Source organism: Ascidiella aspersa, chromosome 7, assembly GCF_963924565.1.
Source record: "Ascidiella aspersa chromosome 7, kaAscAspe10.2, whole genome shotgun sequence".
Taxonomy (NCBI): Eukaryota; Metazoa; Chordata; class Ascidiacea; order Phlebobranchia; family Ascidiidae; genus Ascidiella; species Ascidiella aspersa.
Window position 1 is genome coordinate 23,307,329 of NC_139453.1, and position 26,567 is coordinate 23,333,895.

A 26,567-nucleotide genomic window follows, 5' to 3' on the forward strand; every position below is an offset into this window, starting at 1 on the left:
TAAACATAACCAAGCAAAACAACAACAAAATTATTGTTTAAAAACTCCTGTGAGGTCAAGACAAACGTTCCAGATTTTAAAATTAATAATTAAAAATATATTTTGTCATATCAAATAACGTTCTGGAGATACATGACAAACAGGGTCGAGTGTACGATTCAAAAATCGTTTTTTTTTCTAATGCCTTTAATATATAGAAAGGGTGACTTTGGAGCTACAAACCACTTTCAGGGCGAATTAAAACAAGCTGTGACGTTTTTATATTTTTTGAACAAATCCAAGGGAATCTTCCTTTTTTAGGAAATTTTGTCTAGCATTCACTTGCCTTACATGGGGTTATTGACCGTTAACCTAGAAATAAGTAACCGCGCTAACAATCGCCTGGACCAAAAATCGTCACAGCTATGATCTAAAATCATTTACGGATTCATTATATATAATTTTTTAAATAAGACTTCCTGTGATGTGATTTACTCTATAAAGAGCACGGTTATTAAGAGATATCTCACGATGATGCATAATGCTTCATACTTCATTTGCGAATATTGTATCGGCGCGCGACAGCAAAACAAACGGTGTTTAGAAAAGAGCGAATCAAATCACGGCCGAAATCGTTACACCATAAGCACTACAAGCACACACGCACTCGCAACAAACCAGAACAAAGGTATCCTAAAATACGCAAGCATGAAAAAAATCGACTCGAAAAAACACGGTGAAAATTGCCTATTACGTAAACCGAACTGAATGTTTTGCAGTAAGAGCTCAACGGCGTTCTAGGTTGGCGCAGAAAGATTCGTAGTTTGAGGACACATTCAGCATCGTGACCGCAACGGGTGTTTTGGTATTATCTGTACATTGTGAAGAAATTCTAGCTTTTTGCCAGATAAGGTGACGTGATTTAAAAGCTATAAATAACGTGCACATTTTTTTCCGTCTAAAGTCTAAAACTTTAAAAGGTTTTCTAAACAAAAAATTAAAAGTTCCAGTCGAAAAAAAAAACGCCCGAGTTGTAGAACATACGTAAACGTGTGTTACCGCTTTTCGTGGCATTCGGTGGTAAAACATTTTCTTAAAAGCACAAAAATGCGTATAGACGGCGAACAAAAACTTATACGACGAATTATTGTTAATAAAAATTAGAATGAGGTTCAAACGTTATAGTCTTTCCAACCGAAAAACAAACAACGACAACAAACCACGGCGAACCCGTAGCGAATAGACCTGATCACTTTTAGGATGAATCGAAAACGGTCGCACAGAATAAGCGCATCGCAATAAAAAACACAGAAGATTTCGTATCGAAAGGAGTAAGAGATAATTATAACAAGTTTAAAGAACCCCTAAAGTAGGCAGTCTGCCTGAATACCGAATATAGTCTTTCGATCTGAAGATTCAGTTTTTACTTCGAAATAATTCCAGGTAGAGTGCATACAATGTAGTTAGACAATATTTTCTTCCGTAAATTAAAATAAAATCTACGACGATTTCAAAGAGGGTGTTAGGCTTTCTTGGGGAAGCAGAACCGCTAAAATCGCGTGGGCATTGCTTCTTTTGATAAAAAAAAAAAAAATAAAGTCCGGTAGTGTGTGAACGGAAAAAATATGCAACGCGTCTCGCAATTAAAAAAAAATAAATCGCGAAGAAAGGAAAATCAAATGCAAGCGAAAACCGGGTGATGATAGGTAAATTCGCAAAATATCGTTATTTTGGTGCAAACTGATATTAAATTGTCGCTAGCAAGAACCATGTTACCAATGTACACAGATTTGGGCGCTTTGAAGCCTTGTTAACGTCGTTTTTATTTAATATTTGAAGCTTTTTGACATTTGCCTCCTTTTCAAGACTTCTAAATATGCAGCAGTACGAAATGGTTAATTTAATTAGACGCGTATGGGTTATTTATTAACGGGCATAACAAACTATAAAGCTACCGCTAAACCATTTTTTATACGATGGTACAACTAAATTACTCTAATACTTGAAAACATGAAAGCGAACAACAGTTTTACCTCTGAAAAATACGAATGTGTTAGCGTAGGTTAAACGATTCAGTACATCTGTTAGTGTATGCGTGGAGGTATCTAGAGTAATTTATCCGAAAAAAAGCAATCGATTGACTACGTGGCATCATCGATTATAAATTGCAAGTAATTTTCTTGGTTTCTCCCCCGATGGTCTGATATTAATTATATTACGGGCAGAGAACGGCATTATTGCTGATTGGAGCTGTTATTGCCAACTCAAGATTTAGCCTGATCTTTAAGGACGATGGCATGAAGTGCCGTATTAGAGTCGTTGCTACATAAACGGAAGTAAATGATGTACAGGGAGCTGTTAAACCTGTGAGATTGGTGCTTTTAACGGTAAGCGGAACTTAATTACGACGCACGCAATTTCCGTTTATAGCCCTGAGTTTTTATCTATTGACCAAATGCGACCAAATGCATACAACAAAAATTAAACTTTAAACGTTAAAATAAATTTAGGTTGGTATAAAAACTCGCGCGTAAATCTTGCTGTTCACAAAAGAGTACATAAAATGGGGGTAGCTAATTGAAAAAATGTATATTATCGGTAAAAATCACTTTTTATAAATGACAAGTATACCATAAGATTCAAATTGACTGCAGTTAGAATTTCCTATTAGACGAGATTTTTAGCGCATTTCGTCTGCGTTAGATGGGTTTGCCAGTAAAAAAGTTCGCTGCGATTAAAAAAAAATTAACATTGGCCTGTTAATGTGGCCAACAACCTATACAAAAATCAAGTAATGTGGCTTGAAAAGTTAATACAAAAAACAAAATTAACCCCACGGTTACGTAACGAAACGTAAGTGCGTTTAAAGCATCAGCCGCCTACTAGAGTTTCATGATTAAAAATAGGGGTCGCAGGTTTTCGCGTTTTGATAAAAGTAGGAAACCACTGGTATAGGTTTAGCAAGCAGAACATTCGAAGCACACGTCGTGGTAAACTTATAACAAAACAGGCAACGACAGCCTTATATAGATAATTAGATATATATAGAGGGGAAGTGACACATTTGAGACTCGATTTTTTTTTCATAAATAGAGGGCGGCGGCGCGCCGGAACTTTGTTCGTTGACCTTTTCACTTGAAGATTCGAAGGGAGACCAAAACCGAGGTAGTGACGTCATCCGCGTCACGGCTTGCCGCCCTTGAGCCGCTCCACGTCGACGGTGATTGGCTGAGCGGGCAGGTGCAGCTGCAGGGGATCGCGCAGCCGCTGTAGGTCCTGTTCAGCTTGCGCGATCCGGTTGCATAGACGGTTGTACCTGGATAAACGGAAGCGGGGGAATGTCAAATGCCGTAGAGGAGGGGTTCTTAATTTTTTTACCACGGACCCCCATTTTTTTTGCTTCGCGTGAACCACGGTCGGGAAGAAATTTTCGGAGATTACGTCATAAATAGATGTAAAATACAAAGAAACTTCATAAATCTGCTGACTTGGGTTCAAAAAATGTGTAAGTTAAATGGAGTAGAAATACATTAATTGATGAAACGTTTTATTTTTAATTTAACTTTTTTTTCAAAAACTGATTACTTCGTAAATCTATAGATTATATACACTAATATTTCAATAAGGCCTTTAAGAACACTGAAAACTAATGGATCCGATCCGATACTGAAGTCTTTATCAGTGTACACGTACAGGAATTTATTAAAACACGCGAAGGCCTAAACAAGTGGATTCCTTATTCAAATAGAATCAATACAAAACAATGTTAATAAAATAGAAACAGAATCAGTAAGTTAAACATCATTGCCAAACACTTACAAGTAACTAACAACATGAGCTCCTACCGCGACAAGGTAGTAACACCAACTGCCGTAAGGACAACTACAATGTCAAGGCACCATGTGCTCAGTGACCTTTGACCGCAAGTCATAGAATGATCACACAATTAAATAGGTCATAAAGTACTTACATAAAAATGCGGTTTAGCAAGCTCACTGTTAATCTTAACAAACTCACTGTTATTTTTTTTTTCTTAAAAAAGTGAATCGCAACGAATAGAAAGATTAACGAACACTCGGCAATGTATAGCAAACGCAAGAATAGAAACATAACAGTCCGTCCCAACACCCAACTAATTTACTGCGTTGATGTGACACGCACAATAGGGCCGTCAGTACAGCAATGCACCTTGGCTCCCTCGTATACCATCACAGCAACCGATCAACCTCAAGTTGACCGGACGAAAAGTAAGAACCCGATGATATGTTGACGCACTCATCTGTCGCTTGACGACCACCGTACTTATCATCTGGGCGAAGCATCCAACCATTGGATATATTTTCTTTTACCTTCTTGCATTCTTTACACGCGTTGAAGTAATATCGATTCCGCTCATCATTGGCGAGATGTGGACATTCACCACAGTCTTCGTACTGCGCTGCATCTGTGATTTCACTGATTACACGCACAACTCGTTTAGTGTGTTCTTTACTAGGTTCGCTGACCTTAGGAGCCGCTCTTACTGGGCACGACGATCTGGCCAAATTGCCAGGGCTTCTCCATGTCTTCCGATCATGGAAGTGATTGTCACCAGGGTTGTGTCTCCTCGGGATAACACCAACACAGTAGTGACCACTCGACGACAAAAACAGTTCAACGTCTTTGTTGAACATTGTTGCTCGACCACGAGCAAGATCAAGTACAGCACTTGCTTTCCGAAGTGACGACCTGCTAAGCAACAGGGGCAAGTCGTTCTTGACGACAGAAACGTCAATGCTGCACAATTTTCCACCAACACAAGCAGGAATTAGGGCTTGGGATTTGGAAATGACTCTCTTTCCGTCACCAAATTTAAAAACTGTACGCGAAGGAGTGATTTTAACGTCACGTTTAAACTTAAAATGTAAATTACGTAAATAATTTCGCAGCCACCGTTCACCACAGACAGTTTTCGAACAAGCAATGTCTATGACTGCCGACTTGTAGGTTTCAGCTACGCAATTGTTGGTTACATTTGAAAATAGCACAATGTTGACTTCATCGTCTGAAACATCATTAGAAGATATAGACGTATTACAACTTTTGTGAGGACATTTTGCCGCCCAATGCATTTTAGAATCACATATGACGCATCTAGATATTTTCCCAAACTTATCAATAGGATTGAACTTTCTTTTATCAAAACCTTTTCGATGTCTTGGATTACTGGCTACGTAAGATTCTTCTTTGACGTCAATATATTGTGACAGTTTATCAGAAATTGGGCTTTCAGTAAATATGCGTTTTAGAGAAGACTTCATGGAATCAAACCTAAGGTCACTTGCAAATGTCAAAGCCAATTGTCGTTCGTTAGAAGTTAAATTTGCGCCATCCAACAGTTTAAAAGAAAGAATTGTATCTGGCAATTCCATCTCGTGAAACGTCATCTTATGCGATAAATGTTCAAACTCTAGAATGTAGTCAATCATCGCCATATCAGTACTTTTATCAAACCTTGTAAACTTCGTGTATGTAGAGTACGCATCATCTACAGATTCCGTCTTGAACGCTGCATCGAGTTTTCCAATCAACGTGGACATTCCACTCTCTGCGTGTAGTTCCTCGCGCGTTAATTGCGAAACAGCCTTTTCCGCTTTCGAGTTGCCCTCTAGGCTCTCCAGTAGAACAATAATTGCTTGTTCTTTCTTGACGACGCCCGTGACAAGCTGCCACATTTGTACGTTGTCTTTCCATGCAGAATAAGGCAAGTCGTCTTTAAACTTTGGTGGAGATCTCTTTGCACTTGTTGCCATATTGTGTGTTTACAACTGGTTTCCTGTAACCATCCTCTGCTACCATGAAAACTAATGGATCCGATCCGATACTGAAGTCTTTATCAGTGTACACGTACAGGAATTTATTAAAACACGCGAAGGCCTAAACAAGTGGATTCCTTATTCAAATAGAATCAATACAAAACAATGTTAATAAAATAGAAACAGAATCAGTAAGTTAAACATCATTGCCAAACACTTACAAGTAACTAACAACATGAGCTCCTACCGCGACAAGGTAGTAACACCAACTGCCGTAAGGACAACTACAATGTCAAGGCACCATGTGCTCAGTGACCTTTGACCGCAAGTCATAGAATGATCACACAATTAAATAGGTCATAAAGTACTTACATAAAAATGCGGTTTAGCAAGCTCACTGTTAATCTTAACAAACACCACAAAATTAGGTCACGAACCCCCAAGGTTTCCATGGACCTGATATTAAGAACCCCTTCCCTATAGGGTAAGATTTTACAGTGAGATTAACTCATTCATAAATATGGGAGATCGTGAAACCTTATTACACTATGGTTAGTTTTGATTACTTTTATTAATGGTGCCTATTGTATATATTTATTTTAATCATTTCTATATCACGATGTGCTTATTCGAGAAAAAATCTTCGCATGGTTGTGCATTTTTCAATACGTTCGAGCGCTTTGGGTAAAACTTACTGAAATCAACCTTTTAAATTTACGACCTAACTTACAAATAAAAGGTTTCAAGCAAATCATAGTTTTTTTAATATCCGTGCCCTGGCTCCCGTAACCCAGAAATAGGTTATTGGGTAAAAAATAAGTGTCGTATTTCACACCTTGAATGATCTCATGGAGATTCAGTTCACAAGCACAATACCTCGGTCCTATCAATTCTTAAAGGCTACTATTTAAAAAATAATTCATATCAGTTTTTAGGTTTAGGCTGGATGAAACCCGGATACAATAAGTTATAGGTTTTCCAGAGGAGCTGTCGTTTCTAAAGGTAGCCTACCCGTTATCTAAATCAGTGCTTCCCAACTTTTTTAGTTCGCGCCCCAGTTTTAATGCAAGTTTTATTGTGCGACCCACAATGAGATATGACCAAATTGTTTAGCAACAATTTAAAATGCAACTTATTGGAAATGAGATTAACAGTTACATAAAACCTGAATCTTTACTACTGGCGTACGTACTGAAATAGTTAATACAACAAAACACTTCTAACTGTTATACGTATTTGTTACATTGTTGTAGAAATGTTAAGCAATCATAATGCAATAATTTCCCGATCTAATACAAAACTGTAACATTTAGAAATTCTTCGCGACCCACTGGTTGCGAAGCACTGATCTAAAACAGTTCATCCTTGGGACTTTAAGTGTATTCTTACAAGCAACGTTTAACAAACTAGCCGGGTATACGATTTGAGGCGACGAGCCACGACCTAGGTTCGTTTTAGGTGTAACCAGGTTCGTAAATTTAAAAGGTTGATTTCAGTAAGCTTCACTCAAAGCGTCCGAACGTATTCAACAATGTATGAATATATACGAAGCGCATGGAAAGATTTTATATTTTTCTACATAATAGCTTTCCAACAACAGTGATTTGGTGATTCTAGCAGCAGGTTATTTATCAGCACATGCAGCATGGTAATTTAGTTTATACGCTGCACTTTTATCTCGTTTGTCACATAAATGTTAGCGACAACTTCAAGTAAAATAAACTTGCTCGCGTACCCCCGAAACATTCGTGTGCCTCTGGGGGTACGCGTACCCCTGTTTTAGAACCCCTTTGCTAGCGCAACGAAGAGGCATGATGAAAGCGATTCAAAGAGAATCTCTAGGGATCAGTGCTACAGACAATCACGCAACAACCGTGATTGTAGACGGGATATTTATCTGCCTGTTGCAGCTGCGTCGGTTCGAAACGCAACGGCTGAATGGTGCAAAACTTTTTACGTTGCAAGCAATGAAAACGTCGGCAATCGAAGTTAATGACACAAATAAAGGGTTTAACAAAACTTAATTTAGAATATTAAGTAACGTGCCTATGGCTGTATATCGTTTTTGTATATTTAATGCTGATGTTATTTAAAACATATCTTTAATAAATGTAAACACAATTTAACAATAAGATGCAAACCACGGTTAAATTAGTAAAATATGGGGTCTTCCAGCCATTCTTTGTTTATGGAACTAGGTAAAAATATTTTAATTTAACTACAAAGCATGTAATGAACGGCGAACTAAAAATCAAAAGTCATCTGATGGTCTCGAAGAATAGCGCAAAGGTTTTTTTGAAAAAAAAAAAAAAACAGGCAATAAAAAGTTCTCAAAACAAAAAACTCTCAAACAAACAGGCTTAGAAAAATAGAACTCCTGTATTAGGGGAATTGTACCAAAACGCGTATACCTAAACACAGCTTAAGGTAATAACTTCAAAAGTGGATTCTCATTCGATGACGGAGTAAGTTACCTTTGAAGCCAACTCCACTAATTTTCAAGGGCGCGTTTACGCTGCACGCTAGTTCGGTCGTGACCTATTCGGCCAGCTCCCTACGGACCGATCGTGTGTCTTTTTCTAAGCCGTTAAATCGCATTGGTCCGACGGCGTTTTTTTCATTAGCTAAGCGAAGTGGGATCGATTGCGTGGAAAGCCTAAAACGGCGGCGCGAGTCTGGATTGTTTTGTTTTTCGCGTCGCGCCAATGGCCCATCTCAATCAAAACTGATTGGCTTGGGGTTTATGGTCGGTTCTGCACTCAACAAAAAGGCCAGCTGGAGCCTGGATGTTCCGGATTGATTTGTCGGGACCGCCGTTTTTTCTTTATTGCTTTTGTATATACGACTGTTAAGTTCTTTGTGGTGGAAATTCGAGTTGACAAGGATTTGGTCACGGTTGCCAAGTTATTTTAAAAATATTTCAAAGAAAATTTATAGTATTTTTATAACTGGTCAGCTCTAAATATAACTGGTCGCTTTAAATATTCAAATAAATCTAAAGATAATAATTTAATTGAAGACTTTTATAGTTTAAAAGATACGTGGCAACCCTGTGGTATTGTTTCAAAGGTGATCGCGAATAAAACTATGCTATAAGGTTGCGAGGCTGTGTCCCGCTATCAAAACTGAACAAAATCAACTTACTAAATTGAATTTAGCGGTAGCAGTTAAAATTTCCCCTAGCTGTCAGCTGCGTTCTTTACATTTTTACAACAGGCTGTTTTACCCCAAATTTTTCGTGTTTTAAGAAGAGTTGGACTTTGGCATTTATTTAAATTTCCATTAAGGACGAAGCCACTACAGGCCCATGACCGCAGAAAACACTTTCGACGAGCTTTCCTCGGTATGTAGCGCCTTGGGAGCAACGACCGTCGAGAAACTGTTGGTTCATTAGCGAGACTTACTCATCAACGTCGAACTTCGTTCTCTCGGCTTGCTTGTAGAAGAACCTCATGTACTGGCGGTCGCGTGCGTCGGGGTAGATGTACTCCTGCGTTGGAAAAATATACGTTGATTACCTTTAGAGGTTTGAAGAGGCAATTAAGAGCTTTATAGGACTTTGACAACACGCCCGTTGAAAGGAAAATACGATTCGCACGCGAAAAAATGGCAAGCCTTTTCTATGACGCGTTATTCACTGCTGGGGCGGTTTTCTTCAGTGGCAAAGTTTAAACTCGTTGATACGGCAAATTTTGAAAGTAATTTAGATTGCTATATTACAAAAAAATATTTAGTTTAATATTACGATCAGCTGCAATAAAATATATCGCAAGTTTACTGAGAAACAACAAAAGTTCAACCAGTTTTATATGTTAAATTAAGTTACTAAGATCAGAACATTTATTCCACAGGGTCTCAATAACTACAGTTCATACTTTGAGAGCCACTGGTTTACATGGTTCTTGTGATGCTAAAAATGGCTTGAAACGGAACAAATGAAATCATTAAAGATTTATTTAGTTTTTTTATTGGCTGTACGGGTGTCGTGGACGAAACGTTACTACAAGGGAAGGTCACTTGTGAAACAGTACACTTTGGTAACGTTACTACAAGGGAAGGTCACTTGTGAAACAGTACACTTGGCTTCTTGTTTAAAGATTTTGCTACACAAACACGTTTGTACGGCACACTGCTTAGTGCACCAAACAAGACACACGGCTTATGCATAATTAAAAAAAATAGGAGACTTTCTTGCGACGCCGCCACGCTTTATTATAGGACACGGCAGAACAAAAATTAGGTTTGTCTATCTATATTTTTATGAGAATTTGTTTAACGCATCATATATTTTGTTAATTGAAATCAACCAAGAATTTCCTAGAAAAACAAAGAAAAAAAAGTTGGTACAGGGACAGGGTCATCTGGTAAAAATGCTGTTCAGCTAACTGGTCAAGCATTTTATGAAATTTTACCACACTAATTTTCGAGCCTTTATTTAATGACAAACAGGAACAAGCGATCGACTCATTCGTCCCAGTACAGCGAACTTTGGTCATGTACTTTGCCTAAAATAGTCGCCGTTGAATGTGATTTCGGAAAAAATTGTACAACTGTAAGTTCACCTTCGAGTCTGATTTATTGAAAATAATTTCTATTACACCTAGGTTCGCCATATTCAATGAACATCCTTTCAAATTAATTAATTATTCAGTGTTGTCATTACTGCTGTAAGGCGGTAGCCTGGGTTTATCGCAAAGGTGCTGGTCGTTACGTTATCCGTTCAAATATGATGATCAAACGGCTCGACTGGTCACAGCGTACAGTATAGTAACCTGCTGTGCGGCAAAGCAAACACTGATGTGGTTCAGAACGAGTATTGCTACACATACGCAATGCTTCCTTGGTGATGAATACCAGCGGTCGAAATTGAAAACGGCGCTTGTCAGAACGATATCCTGCCCAGCAGATAGTCGATAATAAACAATTGTGTGTTGCGGATTGATGGTTTCGGTGGTGGGTATAGGTACGCGAATGCTAGCGTCCAACACATGCATTATATAGCGTTGGCGTTGTACGGTTGCCAGCTATCTATCATATTTCCCGCTGCATTAAATTTATGTCGGCGTGTGTGGCTTATACTGTGGGCGTGAGGTTGAATATAATCGAGAACAGAAGAACTCAAAAGCTATGTTACACGGTGTTGCTTTTCGAAACGCGAATCGGTTATTCCAATTCTAAAGGTCGCCGTCGACATTGTAGCACGAGTGAATTTAATCACGCGTGACTCCCAATTGAGCACGCCGCTTGAATGGAACTTGAAATTGAAGGGTGGCGAACAATCCATACGCAATGTCAATTTTAAGTGGGCGAAATTTCTATACACGGCAGATATGGATGCTTGGCCTACACGAAGCATAACGAGTGTTGTGGTGTGACGATCAAAAATATATCGTCAAAAATCTTATCGTGGCCGGACACGCAAAACGCACACAAAACAAACAAACACGGCAAACAAGTTTTCCATTAGCTGGAAAGCCCGGCGAATAACTTTACAATACGCGAGTCGTGGGATTGGTTCAGCTCCTAGTTTGATGCCCTTATTCAGCTGATTTTTTTACTCCTATCTTGTATTGGATTCAGCAACCCAGCAAACACACATTTAGCGAACGGTAATATATTTACCCACAGGTAAAGCTTAGTCTGACTAAGCGAGCCTTCGGAAAGTGAACCTGTTTGCTAAGGTTATCAGGTGGCATTAATTTTTAAAGAAAATTGATCGCACGGGCGCCGTTTTTTGCGTCTGATTGCGCGACAAAAACCATTAGCAACGTTAAAGGGACTTTCGCGCCGCACTTGAGGTTCTCGTGCTTATATATTAAGAACGTAATTGTTAGATGTGTGCGATCGGCAAACTTAGTAGATTTAAATGACCGATAAAAAGATAAATATACAATAATAAATATAAAATTATTTCAGTGTTTCTAAAAGATTACCGTCTAAGAAATTGAATAAACAAAATGTAAGCCAATGATGCGCAAAATGAATTTCAATATAATTACAAAAGTGAGTTTTATTGTAGCTATTGTTCACTAAAGGACGCAAAGAAAGCTTTGAAAACAAGTTGCAAAGAAATTAAAACAACTCCACAAGGGAACTAAGAATCCGTAGACGTTTAAGAAACTTCACTGTGACGATAAAATTGTCGATGCTTGGACGCAAAGGGCAGTTTGGTGGAGGCGCAAATTGGCATGTCGTCAACTGCATGGCCCACGGCTATTTTCCTGACCGAGATAAATTGAAAAAATGTCCATCTTAGAGAGCGCCCGGTCTAATAATTTTTCGCACATGCATTACGTTATTTTAAATATACTATGCCTGGTAGCAACAGCATATTTATGCATTACGTTACTTTAATTTTTTTAATACAAGGGATCGTACATACCGTTGTAAATAATTATATAGCATTATGTGCTGTGGGCCTTCACCGATTTTAGCAGGCACAAATCGATATATTCCAATCTTGAAATACTTTTATTAGCTATTTAGACGGCTGCTAAGAAAACCCAGGCAAGATCTTTTAAAACACACAAATGCCATTACGGCGAAATCGCAAACAGATAAAAGATCAAAGTTTTTGGAAGGAAAGCTTAAGTCTAGAGATGCGTTTTTGACAGAGATGTTATAAGGAAAAGGTAATACCAAACTACCACAGTGGTTTACCTATTCCTGCAATGATGAATCAAATTTAAAATCATGTAGTAATCCTGAACCAAATGTTGACCGTTTGTCCATCACATTTCTTCGTCAGGGAGTTTTTATTCACTGAAGAGCTTGTGCCAATATTGTTTAGACAAATTAGCTGGTGACCTTTTTGCAAACCCTTCATTTTCTAAAAAGATATTAAAAAACTGCACAAAACAGGGCGAAGCAGGTTAGAATCCCGACAGTGCCCATTCGCGGGGTTCGGAGGGGATATCTCTGGGGTCACTTATTGTCATAGGCGCGAATCGATAGACATCGGAGCGGCAAAATGATGGTCGATAGTGTAAAGCTTGTTACTGCGTCGTTCGCGCCCAGTGTTTGTTCACTCACCAGTCCCCAGGTAGTTCAACCATCGATCTCGCTTTCACTTTGTTATTTTTAAAGCCGTGCGACAAGTTAATCATAAACAGGAAGGGGTAGTGTAACTGTTGTCGTTCGTGATTTTATATAGCATAAGAAGGCAACAGAATGCTTTTTATGCTATATTTTTACCACAATGTATTTTATAAAACCTTTCTGGTTCTCAAAGTGGGGCCTGTAAAGTAATTTCATGCATTGCATGTTTTTGTAGTTAAAAATGCGAACTGCTACTTGTTAGTGTATTTCTCGCGCAAAACCTTGCTATCTAAATGACCAAAAAAGTGACAGGGGCCCGCCTTGCAAATAGTGCTAAAAATTATAAATCACTGCTTTAGCTATATCACGATATTGACGTGACTGCACGAAAAATATTTTAAATTTGCCTAAACAGAATGTTCTTTGACGCATTTGTTACGCACGTCTGGAATTACGTTACAATTTTAAAAATCGGGGGAAAAGGCTAATGTTCGTGTTTTTGGTACACCGAAACTCAATATAGCCCTGTGTATTTTTCTTTAATTTTCTAGCAAAGGTCCCATTTATTTTTAAAGTGCGATTGAAAAATGACAACCCTTCGCATAAACGTAAGGATGTTATTCGAAAACTTCACTAACATCGTGATATAAGCAGAACAAGATCACGAAACAGCGGTTTGGGAAGTGTAACAGGAGGTACGAAAGTAGTTGTACGAGCCCTGGACTGTTTTTTATTATCACGCTTGTCGTAGGCTTCTATAGATGGATGACTTTTACGCAACTGTTTATTTTGCTAAAATCTTGAAAGTCAGTGAAATAAATTATTATTCAAGGCTGTTTCGACGTGCGGCTTAGGGCAACTACGCACTTTTTAATTGCGAAATAACGGCAAATAGATGAACTGGTCAAATATTTTCGTTATGCATTAGTTTTGCTGTGACGACGGTGCCAGTCGTTTGAATTGTAGGCGATTTATGTCCACAAAAAAAAAAAAAAAATCAAATCAAATCAAAAGCAACTTCAACATATACAGGTCAAGCCACAAAAGCAACGGACGACCAACTGTCACCACAAAGGGCGAGGCTTTTTAACGCTAAACGGGCGAAAGGAAATCAACTCGAGTTCGTCGTGGCGATTCGTCGCTCGACAAAGGACTTTTGTCTGTTTGCTGACGCTCTCGGGCGTGAAGCTTCAAACGCCGGGTTGTTGCCAGCGTTGGCGAGGTAACCAAGCTCCAGGTACACGGGTGGCTTATAGTCTGGGCGCCTTTATCGACGGTTAAAGTCGAAAACGGGCAACAGAAAGAAACGTCACATTTCCAATAGAAGCGTGTGTGAATCAATTGATGCGCATTTATAGGCATTCTTCTGAACTCGGAAAAGCGTGTAGAATCTTAAGAAATTTTAGGCTGTCTTTTTATTTGGTAATATTTATGGGTAGATTTTCTCACTTTAATTTAAACCATTCGCCATATTGGTTCAGTGACTGTTAGTGTACACTACCAATAAAAACCACGCCATTCATTGAAAAAATAATCATTGATTTTCTCAACTACGCAGGTCTAAAAAGTAATGACCAATGACCATCATTAACTACCCTGGAACTGCACTACACTTCTTAGTTTAGCCAGTCCTTACTTCTTGGGAGAAGCGAGTTAATCATTAATCCTTGTTATGAACAAAATTACGGGTAGTAGTACAACAGTTAGTTAAATTTTAATCTGTAACCGCAAAGGATAACCGTTGTTCCGCATAGAATTAGAAGTTAATTAGTCGCTCAGCTTATTCTAGTCCTTATATGGCGTATTAGCGTGGGTCTGCTTTCTGTAGTGTAACCTTCCGAGAATTTGTAGCACTACAGGGTTCGACACAAGTGTAATCGCGTTACTCGCACACGACTGGTGATTTGGTGTTTAGTAAGGTTTTGACGTGAAATAAAACTTCAAAGCGGACTTGAAAAACTTGGAAACGCAACTACTTCGTAAAAACGGGGTCGAAAATTGGAACGAAAACTACCTATACACTTCTAAAAGCGTGTGGAATGTGTTTGGTGTGTGAAGCTTATCTTATCTAATACGACCTGTGGACGACACCCATAAGAATGCTGAAAACAAACAGGACAGGAAGATAAAACCACGAATAATGCAATTGGATATGTCGGTTTTACAGTCGCCATTTGCAGAATAATGAGCCTGTAGGTTTACGACCTTTTAAACCTTCTGTTGTCCGAACGCAAATTGTCAGATGTAATAGCATGATAAGCACTTACAAGGTATTGGACTGTTAACATCCAGTATCAAAGCACGATGACGTTATAAAACACGACAACAAACAAATTTTGCTGAAGCGTTTTGTTTGGACCGTCGTTCACAATCACGCATGTGTTATGACGACATCAACAGCACAGCCGTTTTTTTTAACAAGATAACTGACCATAAAGGCCCGTTTACACTACAGCTGCGCTTAGCTGAGCAAAGCGTAATTTACATTTAAATTCTATTCTTGCAAGCGTTTCACGCTTTGCTAAATTCAAGCCCCGTGCACCAACTGCAGCTAGCTTAAAGTTACGCTTTGGAGCGATTTTCACACTTTGCGTTTGGAGCGATTTTTACGCGCAGCTCGGCTCAGCGCAGCTGTAGTGAAAACAATTTCACGCCCAGGCGCAGCTCAGTGCAGCTGTAGTGTAAACGGCCTTAAGTCGGAAAGTTTGGCGCCACTTTTCAGATGTTCAACAAGTCAAAGTTCAAAATGCCTTACTTTGTTAGCAGCAAGTGCCACACCCCAGACACGCAACCTTTGCACAGCTAATTATACTGTTTATGTTGCACACTATTTTTTTAAATGACTAGGCGACCATAACGCGAAAATATAGTTATTCATACCTAGTGATTTGTCAAATAAATGCCATCAGGCTGTTTTCAAAATCTAGAAATTGGATTCTACCAAAGAGTGATACAAAAAAGAGGTTCTCAACTGCCCAAACCTGTGGTGTCCTTCCAATACTCAGGGCTGCCAAGCGTTATTTGGGAATTACTATCGGTAACTATTTTTATGAAAAGTTTGGGAAGACTGGCAGCAAACCATAAAAGCTTGGGAATGACTGCATAGGAAGCATGGTTGCACTTCTACAAGACCTAGTAAAAATTAAAATGAACAGGAAATGGTTGGCAATAACAGGATAATGAGACATATTTAGCATACAACATCTAGTTCTGATCGAATGTTGTGGCAGTCATTCCAGGGCACCCTAATACAGCCTATTGTAAATTTAAGAAAAGTGTGTGAGTGGCAAATGGATGTGTTACATGACAACACTCGATATGAATTTATAGGGAAATCCGGTAAAGTAATGAAAATAAATTCACCAGTAAATCATTTATATAAATATAATGCTAAATTGTGAAAACAACCACGTAAATGGTAAAACTAATATGGTGGTACTTCAAACAGTGCTGTTTGTCGACATACACAAACAGACTGAAACAGCTGTAGTAACTCTAAGCATATATCCAGATAAATAGGTCAAACCTTGTGAAAACCATGACAATGTGTTATAAACCAATTAAGAGCTTTAGAAGAAAGAGATGATAAAGTGCCAGGACCACTATTATAATCTGCCCTGCTATAATGATTAAACAGCTGTCTTTCTACTGATACAACTTAGTAGATATAATGTAATACTGTCGCCACTACTGTAATGAAATACTGCAGCTATACACAGCTACATACCAACACTTTTATAGTTAAATGGAATCTATTTTTAATCCAAAACAGTTTAAAAGATTAAGTACAATTTGCAGAGCACTGCAATTTAAAAAAAGTAAAACAACAACCTGCTGAGTGAGAATGAAGTAGCCGTACATCACAATGGCGGTACCATACGTAATGAAATAGGTGACAGGTTCCATGATATCCCAGGAATATTCCCACCAGGTTAGACGGGCAAGGAGACCAAACTGGGTACCCATGGCGGCTAGGCCTCCCCACATTAACATGGTTGTGCGCTTGGAAGCCTTTGCAGATAGGGATTTCTTTTTCTGAAAAAATTAAATGTTAAGTGATCAAGCTGGGTCGGAAAACTTAAAGATTGATTAGATTCCATTAAAATTGGCAACTTTAAGTCCAAAAAACTTTTACCAAACAAGAAAATTTCACACCTGCTCCAATGGTTGTAATTCGGTTTGGAGGTTTTCCAGTCTATGAAGAAGTTCTTTTTCCCTTTTTATCTGATGTTCCTCGATGTTAAGCTGACCATAAAGCTGTGAAATTAGCACCTTTGTTTGATCTAAAGTGTTTGTTGACTCTGACGTTGAATTTTCTGTACGAAAAAATATATCGTTTGATAAATAAAATATTTTTGTGAACACTTTATGTAACAATAAATTTGTTTTTAAACATCAACTCTAAAAATATCTTAAGTAAAATTGAACACATATCTAGTGTAAATTTAACATTATTCATTATATAAATATCTGACTATGAAAAACTTGCCTATTTGTGGAGGATTGATTTGGTAGGATTGATCATTTATATGAAGAACAAAACTATCTTTTAATAAATGCTCAATTTGTGTTGAAGCAGCAATCCTGCAGCCATCTGAATACAATTATTCTTATATGAAAATAAGACAAGTTTTAAAGCTAACAATATATATTTAAAAAACTAAACTTTGAGACCAACATACATTTCTATTAGCATTTTTAATGATTTTAGCAAAGAACAATATCTAAAGCAAATAACTAATAAAAAAAAAGGTCCAATATAAGTTTTAAATAGCAGAATATTTAATTAAAAAGCAAACACTTAACATCTGAATAAGTTGTAAAATATTCCTAGTTTGACAGTCGGGTCTGAAACTAGAAATACTTTTAACAACCTACAACTAAACCTAACCGAGAATGTTTAAACCCCAAATCGGAAAGATGGAAAAGGTTAACATGTACATCCACTTACCAGTGGAGTACACAACAGCCCTATCAATTCCCTGGTCTTCTTGCTGAATGTTTGCCAGGAAGTCTCCAACAGTTGAAGACACAGGTCTCAAAACGAAGTTACACATTTCCTTGCGTGAAGGCAACGGAATACTGACAACAGGAAGGCCATTTTGAAAGGTGAATAACACACCTAGTAAAATGACAATGGATAGGAGGTTAAAAATGCTGTGTAATTATTTGCTTCTAAATATTCCATATTATATATATCTGTAAAATATTTTTGTTTTGACAATCTGAAAAACGAATATATATCTATTACAGATAGACCAGTAAATGTAGGCCGATATTTTAGTACAAGAATATGATCAAATTTTTCCTGTAGAACAAACAAATTGCCCATTGTTCGTTTAAAAAAATTTGGGTTTTAGCATCACACCAAGTTAATAGGCAAAATAAAAGTTAAATAATTAATAAAGGAATATATATATATATATATATATATATATAAAGTAAAGCGGTATTTCGATTTTAGTTTTAAATATAATTCAAGTTTTGAACATTTCCCGGGTATATAAAAAATCGGTATGGGTTGACCAATTTGTAAAAAAGCGGGTATCGGTACAAAAAGTGATATCACCCTATCCTTAATATATATTTATAACAACAAGAAGATAACATTATTTTGCAATTACAATAGGGTTTTTGACACATAAAACAAATTTGTTTCAAACAATTTTATCCTTTAATATAACAGTTAAGTAAGAACTAAGTGTCTTACCATTAGATGCTTCAGAAGAATACTTTCTAGTTTTGCAAAGAGAACATTTCTAAAATTAAAAGTAAGATTTAAAACATGAACTTACAGATTTGTAGCTAGATTATGACGACATGAAAGTAATTAAAGTAAATTCTCACCAAAAATTTATTTTGTAAGCTTTTTCTTTGAAAGTGCGGTGTTGTTGCAATATTGCGGCTTCTGATAGCGTTCCACGCATAAAAAGGATTGTCGCAGGCTAAAGATAAAAATCTTTTGGACCGCAGAACTGTTATTAACAAGTTAGTTGTTTGCATGGCTGCAATAAAGCCTAACTGGCCAAGGCAAACTGGAGATAAAAATAATAAAATTTCTAGAATAACTTTGTACTAATAGAATTTAAGTCTAATGTTATTCAAAATATTTTATCCCAGGCAAATTTCCAAAGTATGATAAATGCTATATGCCATTAAAAGGTAGTAAATGTGCCAAAAACATTCTTACACTTAAAACCGTGAGGTGTACTTTTTGCGCTCCATAGATTTTGTACGTAGAAAGTAACGGAATGGTAAGGTCTACAAATACCGCATTTTGCCAAAATTGTATTTTTGTGAAAATCTTTGGCGACGACAATTTATAAAATGCAGTCGCAAAGAAAAATGAATATAATAAAACCTAATGGTATGAAATCTGAGCGCTGTTCTACAATCCTACCACAAGTATTAAATAAACGCACAATATTTCGGTTAGGGTGAGAGTTAGAGTGTGGGTGGGTTAAGTATTACTATAGTCATTAGTTAATAATAATACTTGACCCACCATAACCGGGTAATACTAATTTACGGAATAATGAATGGTCGGAACGCTCACTAATTTAAGTGTTACCCCGTTAAAACAATTATTAAACCAACGCACAATATTTAAGTTAGGGTGGGGGTTAGCGTTTGAGTGAAGGTGGGTCAAGTGTTATTATATTTGATAATAATACTGTGAGCGTTCAGACCATTCATCATTCGTAAATTAGTGTTACTGTTACCCACTCTAACCCAAAAGCGCGCCCAAACCGAAATAATTTGCGTTTTGGTAGGATTCGAGACCAGAGCCGAAATCTGCATTTATACGATGCTCTTACTAGATCACACTGACTGCAAAGGTTATTTAGCAGCGCATCCACATACTGAAACTTAACGTTTTGTAACTCAGCGCTTTCTTTTTGTACAAGTCAATTATTTTTTGTTGGATCTCCAGGGTTAGCATAGAAAACTAAAACACCTACATAAGATGTTTATGACAGATGCAAAATCTTAATGGAGCGGAACTCGGACACGAAAAAAATTACCCGATCCGTCAGAAATTATTGCAGTTCTAAGGAAAAAGGTCTATGACAATTAAGGCATCCGAAGGATCAAAAAGACTGACTTTTAGACTTTGAGGTCTTGAACGTCTTGGACAATGCACAAATTTGACTTTACAAATCTGCATAAGAAGATTAAGTTTAAAAATACGTGACCCACCCTAAACCAAACGCTAACCAGCACCCTAACTCAAATATTGTACGTTGATTTACTAATTACATAAACGCTTTAGGCACTAATACATTAATTTGTGACGAAACTATCCTATATACCATGGATGAGAAATTATCTTATGCCCAGTCGAGGAGGCGGGCTAAAAAAATGTGAACGTTGTGCACCAAATGTGCATCTGCAAAATGTGCACTGAATGTGCACCGAATGAGCGATTTATGTTTACGAACTATGTATTGGCGAAATGTGCACGAATGTGCAATTTATGTGCATCGAAGGTGCAATGCAGGGCACGGAGTCGGAGTCGGGACTCGGGACTAGAGGAGTCGGTTTGTTTTGCTGGAGTTGGACTCGGGACTTGGGACTCGAGTAAGACCACGTAAAACTACCCGAGTCCCGAGTCCGACATGCGCATGCGCAGTACCAAATTACAAAGCTGATATGGCCGCCAACTGGAAATTATAAAAATGGAATAGCAAATGGTGGAATATTTTCCAACCGGACTCGTTTTTTTTTGCTGGAGTCGGACTCGGGAGTTGGACTCGGGTATATTTTTCGGCCGGAGTCGGACTCGGGAGTTGGACTCGGGTTATTTTTAACCGACTGCGCACCCCTGGTGCAATGTGCACGGAATGTGCATTTGAACTTGCAGGTGGTCTAGAGTCTAGACTCTACAATCCTACCGCAACGAACATTATTTGGGTAGGGGTGCGGGTTAGCGTTTGGGTATGGGTAGGTTAGGCAATATTATTAAATAATAAATATAATAATATCTTGCTTTTAATAATTGTTTTAACGTTGTAAGCTAATGTGTAGCACAATGAGGTGTAGCCTACTTCTTTATAGCTGCAAACTACATAGACGTTTACCGACCTTCAGGGACCGGCTCATTGTAGAGTTGTAAACAAGTCATTTTGAAATGACTTAAGTCCAAGTCAAGTAATTTGAAAATGAACTTAAGTCCAAGTCAAGTCTTTTGCAAAAATAACAAGTCAAGTCCCAGTCCAAGTTATCGGTTGCCCAAGTCAGTCAAGTCATTATGAAAGCAAGTCAATTTCAAGTCATGTCATTGTCATTGACATAAAAGTAAATTATTAAACTATTAAAATTGGTAAACTCGTCCGATTATAAGCAACAATTTAACTTGAAAAAAACACAAACGCAATACATGCAATTAAAGTGTTTAATATGCAAAACTTGAGATAAATTTTAATGAAAAACACTTAATTTACTCCCAAGTTATTTGCCAAAGTCCAAGTACAGTCATTTAGCCAAAAGACTTAAGTCAAGTCAAGTCATTTTGGTCAAAGGACTTAAGTCAAGTCAAGTCATTTGAAAACAGTGACTTAAGTGCACTTAATTCATTACAACACTGGCTCATTGTAACATATATGACAATGGGTCGTTTACCGTACTTCGATAACCGGTTGCCAGGTAAATAGCCTTCAAAAATATAGTAGCCTTCTGTGCTCTAAGGACCTACGGTGAATATTTCGTCGCAGTGCACCTTCGAATGTGAACGGTGTTAGGTGCACATATGTGCACATTATGTGAGCTATCGCAAGTAGTTTTGATTCACGTTTTGGTTTCGAGTCCTGTTGGACTCGAGTTTGGGCTTTCCCCCCTGTGTTAAATTGATTATTAATATAACGCACAATATTTGGGTTAGTGATCTCTTACTTTTTTATCTTTTGTGATTTTGATTTTTCAGCTCCTATTTTCAATTTATCTACGCCGGGAGTTTACCTAAAGGTTCGACTATAGTGCATTGCCACGACGATCAAAATCTAAAAGTCAGACTTTTTTTGCCCTTGGCCCTAATTGTCGTAGACCCTTTTGCTTAGCAAAGCACTAATTTCTAACGGATCGGGTAGAAAATGCATGCAAATTAAACCAAAAATAGACATTTTACAAAATATAAGCAGAATTGAATTTTACCTTTTAAGGTCACTAACAGAAACAATTTCAAACGTATCGTTTTTACAACAACCAAAGTGTCGCATTTAGGCGTGCTGTACCCAGACTTGGATAACTAGATTTATTTTGGCTTTTTTAACTGAGATTAGCATTAAAATAAGATCAATTAAGTTTTTTTAAAACTAGATTTGAATTAAAATTAGATCATTTCAGTTAAAATGTAAATGCGAATATTTCGGTGCTGTTTTTAGAGGTTTTGGCCCTAAGGCTGTAAAATTCACCTGTAAGTCGTTTCGACCAAAAGTTTTAAATCAAATTCTTAGGTTTAGACTGAGAGACTAAAAATGCTTAGATTAGAATAAGAATTAGTCGCATTTTGCTGTAATTCATTGAATATGAAAAGTCGAATTATCTAGTTGTTTAAGTCTAGTTGAACCCCGTTTACCATGCAAGATCCTTAATAAAAGCGTTTCTTTGTTTTTAAATTATCAAAGTTTATATACAGATCAATTTCAATTGATAACTTCAAGCAGCCGAGAAAGAATGCGACGTAACTGTTTACCACTAAACGCAGTATAGAGTTAGAGTGACGTCTGGAAACTACGGAAATTTGTGCACTATACAACACCGGAAAGGATGTCTGATTAAAGTCAACACATCATAAATTGGGATCAAACGTGGTCGGGCGCGGCATATGTTACCGCTGATTTATTAGTGCCATATAGTTAATAGATTGCACACGTTCGACAGTATAAACAACTTTTTATAAAAGTGTCCTAACTGATAATTTGGGGGAAGATCTGTTATTAAAGTGTGTACAATCTTGTCAAATATCTTCCAGTGGTAATTAACATGTTTGGATGTTATGTTTAATGTTTTAGACATGATGTTAAGTCGAAGCTGCCTTTTGATTTTGTTGTTATTAACGCCAATGGCTTTTGAGGAATATAAAAAGGCCAAGTTTCTTGCATTGGCATCTCGTCGCAACGGTGGGTAAGTTAAGCTTTTAAATTTTTTTGCTTTTTTAGACTTATCGCTATTCAACTGTCTTAACAGCATTATATTTTTGCATAATCAATATTCTATTCCAACTTAGGTGGAACTTTTTTTGCTCGTTTTAGCAATTGTCGAAGACATATAAAGACTGTGTCTGTTTATTATAGGACTGAAAGTAGATAAAATATTTTTTAAAAGGTTACGCCACAAAGTTACGTCATAACAAGGGGCCTAAAACAAGTAATCTTATAGGAAACTGTGGTTTACGTCCGATGTAGTACCGGTACACAAATATAATATATTTTGCATATTATGCAAATGAAATCCTAGTTTAAATACATTTAAAGAGTTGGCAGAACTAATTGGTAAAACAAGAACATTGTTTTACCAGTACGGTGTACATGCAATTTTTTTTCCTGAAACGGCGTTCCGGAAGTAAGTAGTATTTGGATTTGAAAGCAGCATAGTTTCCTCTTTTTACCAGCTAGCCTACTATAGCGATTTAAGAGCTCATTTTGGCGCTGGTCTAGAATCGTACCACAGCGTTGAGACAATTATTAAAACATAGCACATGGAGTATTTGGGTGAGGGTAGGTCAAGTGTAACTGTTTAATATTATTCCTTAACCTACCCAAACCCGCATCTAACCCAAATAATGTTCGCTTTGGTAGGATATTAGACCAGCCCCTTCATTTCTCCTTACGATAAAAATAAGACTAATAACCACACTATAATATACTTTAGCAGACCAGTGCAAAATTTGCTGTTCTCCCTTGTCAAAGACTAACAACTACGTTCTACTTCGGAAATACTCTACTTCATACTTTGCTGTCGTAACCGTTAAAATAATTGAAATTCGCGCGCGTTTTGTTCGTCAGATAAATAATCGCGTTACCACCAGTGAACGGATTAAGCGGCGAACGCATTGAAAACCACTTTTAACGGATTAAAAAACAAGAGAACTTAATCTATTCCAGCGCCAAATCGAGAGAGAATAGATTAACGAAATGGATTTGAAACCGGCTAAAGCGTGCATATAAACACTCTTAGACTTCTCGGGTATCACTTGTTATATTTATGCGGGAGATCTTAATAATCAAAAAAGTTCACCAAAAAAAAAAGATTTCTAGTGTTCTTGTTATTCGTTAGTGGTTTTATAGGTTAAAGCAGGATTGTTTTGCCGTTGGCCTTTCTTTGAAATGCAACCGTCTGTTTAAAGTTGCTTGAAACCTGACAGAATTAGCGTTTTTTAATTGACATTCGTTAAATTCGTTTCGTATAGTCAACTGATTTTTGGTCGTCCAATATTGCTCTAAAAGTGTTTAACGCGGCAAACGACAGCTTCAAGCCCCCGGGTACACAACCGCTGCTGTTCGCTGACCTGTTTTTACCTGAAGAACTCATTTAGAATTGTGCACCTACAGGTACCCGATTGACTGGGAAGAACAACCAAATAAGATTGAAGATGCGGATGGAGACCTTTTGCAGAGGATTTTTTACGAAATAATAGCAGGTGTGAGAGAAAGCCAAATTGTTGATAAAATAAGATAATACTTGTCACGCTACGTTAGGCCTATTTCAAGCATCCCACTTGTTTTCTGATTAAAAATTTCCACGACATCAAAAAAAATGAATTTTTTATACGCGAAAACAATAAAGAGCTAAAAAGTGATTGTTTAATGCAGTGCTCTTTAACCTTTACTGGTTTGTCGAACCCTTAAAGTTGTTGCGACGAACTCATGCACCCTGTTTACCTAAAAGGTGAACTGAGGTTAAAAGCCGCATGAAAAATTAATATGCATATCAATATCATCATGTCAATTAAACCTAGCGAGGCTGCCGAAGTTTCGCACACGGTCGGCCAGACTTCGATAATGGCTGTAGGCTACAAAGTTAAAAGGTCAAATAATAATGGTTGATTAAAAGTTTGTGATACACCCTTGTATATATTTTCGTACTGGTGTTCCCCATGTACACTTTGTTGAAGAGCACTAGTTTTATGAACTGAACACGAAAATGGTGCTCAATAGGAAAAAACTGGGATTGAAGTCGTTTCAAAATGACTTGTTTACAACAATGATCTTTAATACCGCACTCTATAGCATCTAGAATATACCAACGGCAAGCTATTCAACATTGTTTAGGTTCCATCGACAATTTAGACGATTTCGAGGATGAATATGCTGGTTTCTCAGAAACGTAATAAAGTCTTGACAGTTGAGCTGCTGAATGGGAAAAAACGACAAGACAGGATATCCACTGGTTGAATATTCTTCTTACCGATTGTCTGATAACAGTATTTTTGTAAAGATTGGACTATAAATTATTATGCATGAATCTGTGTCCAATGTTAGGGTGCAGAATTTAAAAATATGTAGGAGTGCCTTTATCACAAACTAGTAGTTTTTTTGCCGAAACGCCCATTGGTACTTTATACTCGGTATGCGTTGTTCTCAATGTGCAATTTTTGTGTCGCTGTGTTCCATCAAATAACTTAACGTTTATGCACCATTGTCTATCACTTTTGAGTTGATCTAAGAAAGTGGTTTCGAACCTGGAGGTTGCGAACCAAAGGGCGTAACAAGGGGTTATCGGGGGGTGGGGGTCACCGTGTAGTATTTCACATGTAAAAATTGAAAAAAAAATATAAAGTAAAAGTGTAGTAGTAGAAGGGGCAGAAGCAACCGCCAGTCTAAAATTGTGTTAATGTGGCATTTGATGCAGTGAACAAGTCGTGTTTATGACGTCACCGTTACTCTTATTTTCAATCAATGAATCAATCATATAGCTACAGTAAAATAGAGTTCTCTCACAATACTGTAATTGTAACGCGACGAATGAAGGCTTAAACCAGGGATGTCCAACATTTTATTATAGTGGGCCGCATTGACACTTGAAATAATTGAATGGGCCGCAGAACCTATTAAGTTTCAAGATTAGAAGTATTGGCCTTTAGAGTTATATACATATTTTTTACCCATATCATACTATTAGTGCGCCCCTAAAAGCTGACTGGTACATTTTAATTAGGCTAATATTGAACGTATAAAATACTACTTGGGAGTGAAAAAGACTAGCGGGCCGCACAAGAATTTCAGACGGGCCGCAATGTGGCCCGCGGGCCGCAGGTTGGACATCCCTGGCTTAAACCATTGCTTTAGCCTGCAGCCTTTTTGGCGCAAATTCAGACATTTTAGACAAATTTTAATTTTATTATTAAACAATTGTGAACATTTCGCCAAGTTGAACGTGATTCCTATTAACTCTGGTTGTATTCACCAAAATCGAAAGGTCGCTTAAGTTTTCGAAAATTGTATTGTGGAGGGTCGCGATAACAAAAGGGTTGCGAACCACTAATATAACATTACTAGAAAACGTATTGTCCTAATGAATGATTGTTTTAAATGTTGTACCTACAACTTAACCTCTACCAGTAAACTGTGAGGAAAGTAGGCCTATGTAAATTTTCTTATCAGGTGTTAAAATTATCCACACCGATGTAACAATAACATCCCATACTTCTTATTTCTAACGCTTTTTTACGCGAATGTACACGTCTACTGTACAGTAAATGCTCTACTCGCTTGCATTTTATGTTTCGTCTAATTAAGTATATGTTACAGTTCGACT

At 37.4% G+C, this 26,567-nt stretch overlaps 1 protein-coding gene and 1 long non-coding RNA gene across 2 annotated transcripts; one reads left to right on the top strand and one right to left on the bottom strand.

The window, feature by feature from the left end:
* Positions 1 to 1,573: 1,573 nt before the first annotated feature.
* Positions 1,574 to 18,842, bottom strand: LOC146138407 (calcium uniporter protein, mitochondrial-like). Its single transcript, XM_083393277.1, has 8 exons — positions 18,660 to 18,842; positions 18,523 to 18,571; positions 17,764 to 17,934; positions 17,302 to 17,406; positions 16,968 to 17,128; positions 16,644 to 16,847; positions 9,179 to 9,264; positions 1,574 to 3,295 (listed from the first exon to the last, which is right to left on the bottom strand). Exons 1-8 carry the CDS (start codon positions 18,813 to 18,815, stop codon positions 3,163 to 3,165), a joined length of 1,065 nt encoding a protein of 354 aa, XP_083249403.1. The 5' UTR covers positions 18,816 to 18,842; the 3' UTR covers positions 1,574 to 3,162.
* A 3,985-nt stretch (positions 18,843 to 22,827) lies between these two features.
* LOC146138408 (uncharacterized) lies at positions 22,828 to 25,619 on the top strand. Its single transcript, XR_014501453.1, has 3 exons — positions 22,828 to 22,934; positions 24,362 to 24,450; positions 25,082 to 25,619. It is a non-coding gene; the product is annotated as an uncharacterized LOC146138408 (long non-coding RNA).
* Positions 25,620 to 26,567: the final 948 nt, after the last annotated feature.

Coding starts and splice junctions, on each gene's coding strand:
- LOC146138407 (XM_083393277.1), bottom strand. CDS start 18,815: ATGCAAACAACTAACTTGTTAATAACAGTTCTGCGGTCCAAAAGATTT. Junction 17,935..18,522: donor TTCTTCTGAAGCATCTAATG/GTAAGACACTTA, acceptor TCATTTTACTAG/GTGTGTTATTCACCTTTCAA. Junction 16,848..16,967: donor AATTACAACCATTGGAGCAG/GTGTGAAATTTT, acceptor TAATTTTTTCAG/AAAAAGAAATCCCTATCTGC.